Genomic DNA, 10,742 nt, shown 5'->3' on the forward strand with positions numbered 1-10,742 from the left:
CCGAGGAAGCGAATGGGCCGGACTCGTTCGCATTGTTCGCCGCGCAGGAAGCGAAAAAGCGTAAATCTCCAGCACGCTCATCGCGCATCTTTTCTTTTTTTGCACGCACGGACGTGGCCACATACCGTATGGCAGCGTGAACGTGCCTCAGTATAAGGCACCTTTATTGCTGCTATTTCCCAATGTGTAAAAACGTTTGTATGTATCTCTACCTTCTTTTGACCTGCTTTGCTTTGAGGCAGTCGTTATCGAGATAGGCGCGCGCACAGGGGGTCGGGGGGGGGGGGACCTTCTTTCCTTCTAAAGTACCTTGCCTCTGCGCTGCGTTCTGATCTTAAGGGTCTCAGCGGCAGGAGGTCGGGAAGAGCGCGTAGCGCCGCAGTAAACCGTTCTTCCCTCCCCTCCCCCCTCCCCCCTCCCCTCTATTCTTTATGGAGAATGCACATGCCTATGTTTATCGACATTCAAACCATGGGCATCCCTCTTTTCGTAGTGTTTTGTGATATAGGCTGTATACGCGTTTTTTTTTTTAATATTTCTTGCAGCTTCCAAGCACTCAGGCACAACTTTTAAGGCTATTTTACTGAGTCACAGTTATCACAGGGGACTGCTCAACAAACACATTAGTGCTCGAATGACACCGGTAGATTTACCGCAGCACTTTCTTGTCTTATCGCGTTAACTTATTTGACAGAAAACAACCGAGAGCTGAGGAATTAGAACCAGCAGTCACACTTTAATCCTTTATTATGCTTATTTTTTCTTTCCTCCTTGTAAGTCATGTCGTTTGAAGCAAACGTACAACCTCAGAAAAATAAACCATCTTGAGACCGAGAGAATTCGGAATACAAATCAGTGACGATAGCCTCGCATACAAAACCATTTCGAATGCGAAGTACCGCGTAGGAGTGGTGGCGGCACTCCGGCACATGCAAATATGTAAAACAGATGCAGAATGGGCATCTGCAAGCACCGAACCCTTTGGTCAAAAGGTACATATATCGTGGAAATGTACACGTACATACAAATGAAAGGAATGAACGTCGTTCTTGTTGTTCAGTAAGCGAAGCATGCAAAAACGGGCTCGTGTTCATGTTTCGTAGCTGCCCGAGACACTTCAACGAGCTTGGACAAAATCGAAGGCAGGCATTTCAACAGGCGCGTGACAGTATTGTTGTCCGTTCACGTTACACGCTATTTCTATATTACATGGCGTCGAGTCGAAGAAACGTTGGAAATGATAAATTGAAGTCAGGAGAGAAAGAGAGAGAGAGAGAGCGAAGACATACAAGAAAGGCAGGGAGGTGAACTAGACTACGTCCAGTCTGCTACCCTACACATGGGGAAAGGAATATGTGGAAGTAAATATAGCGTAGCCGAGCTGTGTCCCGTATGGGTCGCTTCACTAGTGCACGTATGCGAGCTACGAGCAAATGTTTATTAGGCAACTGTTCAAGTTGTTTTGGGTCATGCGCGTTGTTTTTGCAACGAGTCTAAAGATAATGTGCCAGAGGGCTGTAGGAAGCTTCAAATGCGGGGCAGCAGTGCATACCATCGCCCACCACACTTCGTTGCATGTTCTTTTCTCTCTTCTCTCCCTATATATGCTGCTCCTCGTAAAAACCTTGAGCTCTCTGTACTCTCCTTCTAGTTAGTTAGTTAGTTAGTTAGTTAGTTAGTTAGTTAGTTAGTTAGTTAGTTAGTTAGTTAGTTAGTTAGTTAGTTAGTTAGTTAGTTAGTTAGTTAGTTAGTTAGTTAGTTAGTTAGTTAGTTAGTTAGTTAGTTAGTTAGTTAGTTAGTTAGTTAGTTAGTTAGTTAGTTAGTTAGTTAGTTAGTTAGAAGTCCTAGTTTTAGTCCTAGTCCTAGCCCTTCCCTGTCCCTTACACGACCCAATGCTTGTGACGTTTATGTGTTAGCAGATGTAGCTGGACAGTACGGTCGGCTATTATCTTCCTTACATTTTGCTTAATTTTACGTACAACTAAACAGCATTTTTATACTGCACTACTCTCGGACACACGCGCAGGTCAGCCGAAGCTCGGCGGGCAGCTTGTTCTTGAAGAAGGCGGACCTGAAGACGGAGGGCCACTACACGTGCGAGGTGTCGGCCGACGCGCCATCCTTCGAGACTGTCCGTACCGAAAAGGAGCTCAAGGTGTACGGTGAGCGTACAGCAATGCCACGTTACGAAGTCACACTGCGAAAAAAAAAGTGAAACTTCGCGAAGATCCGGACAGAGTCGAACAAAAAACTGTGATAATTGCCAGCAAGATCAGATTTTGCGGATGATTTAGATGAATGGATTTATTGGCAGCTTATATAAATTGGCGCACATGCATGACGTGACCGAGTTCTTTATCTGGCCTTGATGCTGCGATTCTCCTTGGTTACGTTGGAAGTCAGAACGATTCGAGTTATCACACACATCGATTCTTAAACTATTAGCAAAATTCTGCGCAATCTGCAAAGTTTATTAGGCTTGCAAAAGCGCCTGTCGATAACTTTCACTCGACGTGACGGATTTGGAAGATAATGTTGAGAGTCGCTACGATCGTCGGTATATTGCCGATGCCTGCACATTACAGACATCTAACTGCGCACCATAGTCCCTCACACTTATGTACAACTACGCAAACCTTCTCAGTGTGCAGAGCTTGTTAGCATTCTTAACCCATATATGCCCAGTGTCCTACATATAGGAGGCTTCTTTGATGTGCTCTAACATAGCCATTTCTTTAGCTGATGACTAGCGCCACCTACAGCACATCAAGCAGGCCTCATTCTCAACGTGTGCAAGCCTAGACATTTTCATGCTGCCGCGTGCCGAACGCTTTCTCCGGGCAAACGCGTGCTTTGTGTGAAAGACGTCATGGAGAGGAAGAAGCGCAATGTTGATGTGCATGTGAAATGTCTCGAGGCTTACCACACCCGCACATAGCAGCCCTAATGCCAAGTGTCCTATATGTATAGGACGGCTTGAAAAACAGTGTTGCGTTTACCTGGCAGTAAATAAAGAGCTTGTGCTTTCTTTTGAGGGTAGAAGTACACTTATAGTGAAAAAAAAAATGTTTTTTTTATTTTTCTGAGTTTGGGCATATATGGGTTAAGGCCTGACCCCACGTACACTTTTCAGCGCGTCAGCGCGTGGCTTTTAGGCTCGGCGCCGCGCCCTCTCCCTATGGAGAGAGGGGGCGCGCAGCTTCGTGTAGCCGTGCGCCCTCTCCCTCCGTAGGGAGAGGGCGCGGCGCCGCGTCTAAATGCCGCGCGCTGACACGCTGCAACGGCTACGTGTGGTCAGGCCTTTAAGGTTAAGTGAGTGGCGCGTTAGATAATGTCAAAGCAACAATATCGTCGGTAATTGATACATGATACTGTTCCCATTAAAGAGTTCGTTCTCAACAGGAGTATATTCTCCTGTAATACATAACTCAAAGACAAAAAGATGTTACGAATTACTGAAGAAGTAGCTTACTGCGCGAGATACACGAAGGAAAGCAGAAAGAATGACATGACAGAGCTCTCTGTCCTGTCTCTGATTCTGCCTTTCTTTTATCTTGCACAGAGATATACTTCTTCATTATGACCAAGCAGTACACAACAAGGCATTTATGTTTTGTTGATCTCCTATTTCTGTGGCGAGGGAACGTAGCGCACTATGCACAGTATGCTTTCAGTTACGCAGCAATTGAAAACCAAAAACCAATGGCTTCCACACTTTCTGGGCGCCATTTATTGTCCTTTTGAGATTATTTCATTGTCATCTATCTCTACATATTCGTTGTAGTGCTGCCCAGGAAGGGTCCTGCGATTCGTGGCACTAAGCCCCACTACAGAATCGGAGACGTGGTGAACGTCACTTGCTACGCAAGCGCGACAAAGCCACCAGCTGTCCTGAAGTGGTACATCAACGGGGAACAGGTCAGTGTCGTTTCTTCGTGGGAATTACATTGCCTCGCACATGACACTGGTCTACCGAGGAATGCGCCGTAATAGAACTCCGAAAGTAACAAAGATATTCGCTATGTCATTATCGCGTCGCCTTCGATAACGTGGCCGGAAAAGGCTGAACTTCCGCGATCTATGCATTGGCCTATAAACGTGGCAAATTATTGCACACGCATACTTACATACTTACATGCTGTCCGCCACGGTTCATCAGTGGTTACGGTGCTCGGTTGCTGGCCGAAGATCGCGGGTTCGATCCCGGTCGCGGCGGTCACATTTCAGTGGAGGTGAAATGGTAGAGGCCCGTGTATACTTTGCGATGTCAGAGCGCGTTGAAGAACACCAGATGGTCAAATTTCTGGAGCCCTTCACTACGGCGCCCTCATGATCAGTATCGCGGTAATGAAAAAGGGATAGAAAAAGAGAGTAAAACCGAAAGAGGAAAGAGAAAGAAACGGACACGAAAAATAAAGACAGATAGCAAGGCAGATAAAGAAGCATGGAGAGAGAAAAGGAATGGAAGAAAGAGAAATAGAAAGAGCGAGAAGGAGATAGAAAGCAACAGGAAGAAAAAACATACAAGAAACAGAGAGAACGAGTAGAAACAAGTTGTATATTGTATGTGCTGTTGATGTTCTGGAATTTTTTTTTTATCTGGGGTTTAACGTCCCAAAACCACGGTATGATTATGAGAGACGCCGTAGTAGAGGGCTCCGGAAATTTCGACCACCCGGTGTTCTTTAACGTGCCCCTAAATAAGTAGACGGGCTTCAGACATTTTCGCCTCCATCGAAAATGCAGCCGCCGCGGCCGGGATTCGATCCCGCTACCTGCGGGTCAGCAGTCGAGCGCCATAACCACTAGACTCGGGAATATGGGACCCTATATATGTGCTCTATGTTATGCTCTATGTTCTAATTCTAAATATCACTTTTATTGTATTTACTTTTAATTCCTGACTGTTTGAACGTTCCTTTTTCTTATATATGTAAGCTCCTCCTTTATGTAATACCCCAACAGGGGCCTTTAAGGGTTAAAAAACGATGATGATGTTCGACACCTCTAAGAGCTAAGGAGTAGCCGGCGCCTTATTTGTACGCCAACATGTCAATAAAAATAAAAAATAAAAATAAAGAGAAACAATGAAGGCCACCCAGCTCCGATATTCCTTCAGTCTTGGCGCTACCAGTACGAAGCTGCCAATCTTTTACCCCTTAAACAATGCTCTTCTAGATGCGCGTTGATTCTAATGTTTCGATTATTTTCTACCGACTCCAATGGTTTCGTGTGTGAGATAAACAAGGGCGTAGTCAGAATTTTGGGGGGGGGGGGCAGGGGGGGGGGTATAACCATGCTTTATGCATGTTGGTGGCGCGTGCGATTGTATGTGTGCGTGTATATATACAGATGCAAAAGTGATAAATTTCAGGGGGAGGGTGTTTGACCCCGTACGCCAGTGGAGATTAGGTTAGGTCACTGTTGCGCATAATTTATGATTTGTAGATGAACGAAAGTACGCGAACGTACGTACGTAACTCTAATTACTGGAATAAGAGAGTGTTTTCGAATCCTTAAATCAGTGCGACTCAAATCACACTGCTTTTCTAATTTTCGTCTTTCGACCTCGACAGGTTCGTCCCGAATACGAGACAGTGTACCCAATCTTCCGCGACCGGGACCACTTGTACCACTCTTCATTGGGCTTGACCTTCAAGGCCGAGTCCCGACACTTCGCCTATGGCACCATGAAGCTCAAGTGCACCGCTACGGTGTCCGGAGCGTATTCGCTGTCCAGCGAGAAGATCGTGGTAGCTGTGGACGCCAAGCGCACCGGTAAGGCGACCGCTGAACGTAAGATCTGTGTTCTGGCGGCCAGAAAGCCGGTTTCAACTTGTTGACGTCGGAGTAGTCATCCGGCAGAGGACGCAGGGACTAGAGCCCATAAATGTGCGCAGGGGTTCTCCATTAGGGTGAGCGAAGTCTCACCGCAGACCCCCCACCCGGATTAGTCGAGTCTGAATGAGAGAACAAGGTTCGCAGTGGATAAAAAAATGGAAATGAAGCAATAAGGTTCTTCTCTCAACGGCCGGCCTTTGGTACAGTGCTTTCCGGGAGTAAAGCTGGGAAGGAAGCAGTTCTTGGAATGCACCATCCGGCGTCCTCGACCACCATCATCGTCAAAAACCTGCATGGTCATAACACTGCGTTTTAAACAATGACGGTACACGTCCGACAGAGTAAAGATATGGGGCCGACTTGCCGCCCCTGATAGATGATTAGCGGGGGCGCCCCCACCCCCTGCCCCCCAGTGCGCTCGCCTGTGCTAGAGCCACATTTTCCACCAAATTAACAAAGTAACAAACAAAGTTACAATATAACAAAGCCCACCGGTATTGCGCATTGATCGCTTACCTTTGATTCCTGAAGTGCGAACGACAAACACCCGGCAGTGACCTTCCTCGTTTTGTTTCTTTTTTTCCCCTGTTTTGCGTGGCCTTTAGAGAGACAAAACTGTTCTCCGCTAAAGGAGCACTTAAGTCGCCAGAGTCTGAAGCTGGCATTTTCCTCCAGGGTCTGAAGACGACAAGCCTTCTATTACTGGCGCTCAAGAGAGCTACCACGTCGGCGACTTGGTCAACGTCACCTGCAGCTACTCACGCTACGGACGCCCCGTCGACTTACAGTGGCATCTCAACGACAAAGAGGCACGTTGCTTGTTTACGTTGTTTCACGTTGAACTTGTTAAAATTGATCTATGCTATACTTCTATAATGTATACGATCACATTAAGCTGCGCAAGTTTGCATCATTTCATGATAAACCAGCGCGCAGAATACGCGGAACATGAAAAGACGAGGACAACGCTTCACCGGTGTTGCCCAGCTAGGTGTTGTGCTCTTCCTTTCATATTCAAATATTCCGTTTCAGTAGCAAAAGAGAAACAACGACTGTGGCGTGTACGAAAATTAATAAAATGTCGACCGTTGAGGTGCAGCATAGTATACTTTGAAAAGTTTGCCGGGAGATTGCCTTTTGTTCTCGTGAACTGGAGAACAAGAATAAGGGGAAGAGCAATGCCTTCACTTATATACTACATAATCCCTACGGAACAGTATATTATATGCGGCAGACGCATGCATTTATTACATAAAGCACCTACTTGGCATTGATGAGGCCGTGCGTCGTTGCTCTGGTCGAGTTTGTTGCGCTGAAGAGAAACTGGCAGTGCCATTCTTTGAGCCCTTCAGCCGTGTCAGGCGACTGGTAACGCTGCTAACTTCGGCATTGCAGGTGTCGAACCGGTACCTGGTCCACTACCCAGTCCGGCGGTTAGAGTCCGGCCGCCAAGAGATGTCGCTCGGTCTGCGGTTCACCGTGCGGTCCGGACACTTCGTACGCGATGAGATGCGCATCAAATGCACGGCCACGCTGCAGAACGACGGCAAGGGACCGCCTCTGGTGACGTCCTCTTCCGCCTCGCCCAGTGACAGCACTTACTCGGAAAAGGAGTTCATGCTCGGCGGCAGCAGCAGCCACCGCTCGTCGGGTCTGCACGTCTCGAACCACTATGATGCTGCAGGTGTGTAGGTGTGTCCTTCTTAGGCTTTTGACCATTAGCCTATATCATGCACTTGCTTTACTCGGTTACAAGCTAAGGAAAAACGTCAGCTCTGCCCACAGAACCGTGGCACACCTGCTCCTCACCTGTGAAAGACAGTCGTGCTAGCGGGTTTCCGTTCGAGCGGCTAAAGTAAATACTACACATATGAAGAGCTAAAGGTTCGTCGTTGCTACCTAAAACGTTACGTTTGGCTGAGCACCGATGACGAAATTTATCCGTCAAGCACTCGAGAAGTACATGACGTCACAAAAATGAGTAAGCGCTATTGAATGGAGCGTCTATGCAAATTCTCTACGGGAAGGTACAGTGATGGCTGGGGTCTAGCTGGCATTTTTTTTTTTTTGCTTGTGACCGAGTTATATAGTATCGGTCCAGATTAATAGCCTCATAGGCAAAAGTAAGCGTTATCGAGCACTAAAAAAAAAAACGTGGTGCGAGGCAATTGAAAGGCATGCTAATTGTTATTGGACAGTTTGAATTCTCCAAGCACTTTGGCCCGTCAGCTGCTTGAGCCATCTATTGAAGAGATGGTCCTTTTCGAAAATGCCGCATTGAACAACGCATGCATTTGTACCCCCGTATTTACCCTGACAGCTTGAACATCCGTCTTCTACCTGATACTGTGTCGATACAGAAAAGAGTGAACGCTCTCCATGCCGAACTTGAGGTAAACAGAATGCCTTCTAATGTACTTAATGGCGTGCGCAAATGATATTGAAGACGCTATAATCAGGTACGTTATCCGTCGAGACAGTGGCGAATCCGGCATGATGTTCTGTGGATCAGCTTCCGCAAATCGTGTTACAGCCGATGCGCCAGCTTTGGAAAAAGACGATGTCATACAAGCCTCTGTATTTTACGCCGACACATTTCAGGACACGAAGCTCTCACGCAATTGCGCTCCTTTACATAACAATGAATGCCTTGCACGTTTGCCTTTGACTAAATGACGCGTTATTCATGCGGAATGTGTTGACATACCCTTCTCTTTCTCCCTTCCCTCCTCTCCTTTCGTTTCATATCTCCGTCCTTTTCCGTTAATCCTATATTTTAGTGTATCGGGTAATAAACCGCCCGTTTTCTTCCTTAACTGTCTTAATTTCTCGTTTACATCTTTAGCTCTTTTCTTTCCGTCCTCCCGAGTATAGTTGCAGCCTTCACAACACGTTGATGATGCTTTGGACGGTACTCTTTCAGCGCTGGACATCAACGGATCATCTCGACGGCTGTTTGCGGCATGGATCATCCAAAGCTGTGCAGCCGCGTTGTTCGTGGTGTGTGCTCGGTGAGCACGATGACGAGGCGATAAGTTGTATCCTGCTGCTGTTATCGAGGTGTTATCTGTCCATCCGTTAACATCGCTGGCGGTGTGCGAAACACCCAGCTACCACACGCGACAACTGTTTCTCGCGTTGACTTGACGTGCGATGTGATCATGGACGGAAACAATGTTGTGTATATTTTTCAGTGCCTTGCAAACTTCGCCGCGAATATTGTTGACGAACGACAATATTTGCCCTTGATATATCTCCCGTGTTAATATATTGTTCGACAGCTGCAGCAATCGGCCGGAAGCGTAGTCTCTTACAAAATAGTTTAATATGAACAGCATTGCTATTTGCACATTTCATAATCAAACTTCAAATCGCGGTAGTAGTTCAAGGACGTCTTAGTGCAATGTTAATTTGTAGCAAAAGTGCTTGTATAGCTTGGTATACGTATTAAGAGCAGGGGGTTGCTCGATGTCGCGACTGCATATAATCACACACTTCTCAAATGTAGGGGAAGTCTTTCGCACTTCGGCACGCTTGAAAAACTTAAAAGTTGTGGCTTTGCATTATATTCCTCGCTAGTCTTTAATCCCCGAAGCTCTCAGTGAAAAGGGACGCTTATGGTAGGTATTCTTTCTTTAAAAGCTGCTTCTTTTCGCTCAATCCAAACACGATCTAATTTGTAGCGTCAGCTTTTAGTCTTGGACAGCCGAATTCTCGAAGCCCTTGTGTTGGTAAGGGTATTGTGGTATAGGATGACGTTTTTCAGCTCACGTATGGCGAAAATGCAAACCATACATATTGCTTTATATTCAGATAACGTGTCGATATTTATTGGTTTTGCCTGCTCCCAGTCGCAGAAACAGATCTTGTAACATGTTATCGACATAAGCAAAAAAAAAAAAAACAATAGGCATGTTAATTAAAATTTATATTTTACCTGTCAGATGCATTACGCTGAGTATCCACAATTGCTTAGTCTTAGTCGATATGTACTTACATCGTTTCTTTCACTTGCCGTTATGCCTGTATATATGTGCATAATGATTGAACGACAGTTGTGCTGATTGTAGCCATCCGTTAACTACATAGATACGCATCATTTATTATCAATGCATGTGCTGCTCGTGTTTTGCGTGCCCAACTCTTTAAAAACTAAGGTTGGAATACTAACTTTACTGATGTTCATGTCTTTATTTAAAGAAGCTTGTGTAATTTACTGGTATCTGCATTCTTTTGCTTTTATCCTGCCATCATAATCTTCTTCTGAATACGGTTTTTAAGCGGAATTTCTCAACGAATTCGCATTTCTCTATTTCCGGGCAATTTGTCCTCATAAGCAGTAGCACAACCACGGCGCTTCGCTATACTTGTCCTAACATTCCTTTGCTCTATGCTACACTTATCACTGCATCACATCTGTATCAAAGCTTCAAGATCACACGTAAATAAAGGAAACTACATGATTTCCCCATGCTCATATATGGTCTTAAATGCCGATGGCTTGCATGAATTGTGTACAAAATGCAGTTATCCAAGAATTCACAAGGAGAGAAACATCAGATGTGTTTGAGAAATATTAAATGTATTTTATGTGCTTAAAAATTGGTTGAGGTTTAACTCTTGTAAACCTAGTTATCACGAGCGAAAGCTATGTTTAGCTTGGTTTTGCAGAGTATGCGCACAGTGTTTCAAACCTTCTTCCTCTGGTCACGTAGTACCGCAGCGGCAAGGCTTCTAGCGAGCGCAACCGCGGCGCCTCTCCGCAGCCGATCACGTGGTGTGACTTCACGCCTGCCACACCTGCGCTCCGGCAGCTCAAGGTCATTGCGATGCGATGAATGACCTTGGGAGACATGGCGTGGTAGAGCTTTTGGCTCTAAAAGAGGTGTCGGTTGGTCGGC

The 10,742-nt window shown here is 46.0% G+C and overlaps 1 protein-coding gene across 1 annotated transcript in view; it reads left to right on the forward strand.

The window, feature by feature from the left end:
* Positions 1–10,343, forward strand: part of LOC119393822 (uncharacterized) — a 29,948-nt gene extending 19,605 nt beyond the window's left edge. The window contains exons 3-8 of the mRNA XM_037661002.2: positions 2,027–2,162; positions 3,785–3,918; positions 5,577–5,778; positions 6,517–6,650; positions 7,237–7,525; positions 8,765–10,343. Coding sequence (XP_037516930.1) covers positions 2,027–2,162; positions 3,785–3,918; positions 5,577–5,778; positions 6,517–6,650; positions 7,237–7,525; positions 8,765–8,856 — 987 coding nt within the window. The 3' untranslated portion in view covers positions 8,857–10,343. The remainder of the gene's footprint in view (positions 1–2,026; positions 2,163–3,784; positions 3,919–5,576; positions 5,779–6,516; positions 6,651–7,236; positions 7,526–8,764) is intronic.
* The last annotated feature ends 399 nt before the right edge of the window (positions 10,344–10,742 follow it).

Source organism: Rhipicephalus sanguineus, chromosome 5 (genome assembly GCF_013339695.2).
Source record: "Rhipicephalus sanguineus isolate Rsan-2018 chromosome 5, BIME_Rsan_1.4, whole genome shotgun sequence".
Lineage (NCBI taxonomy): Eukaryota > Metazoa > Arthropoda > Arachnida > Ixodida > Ixodidae > Rhipicephalus > Rhipicephalus sanguineus.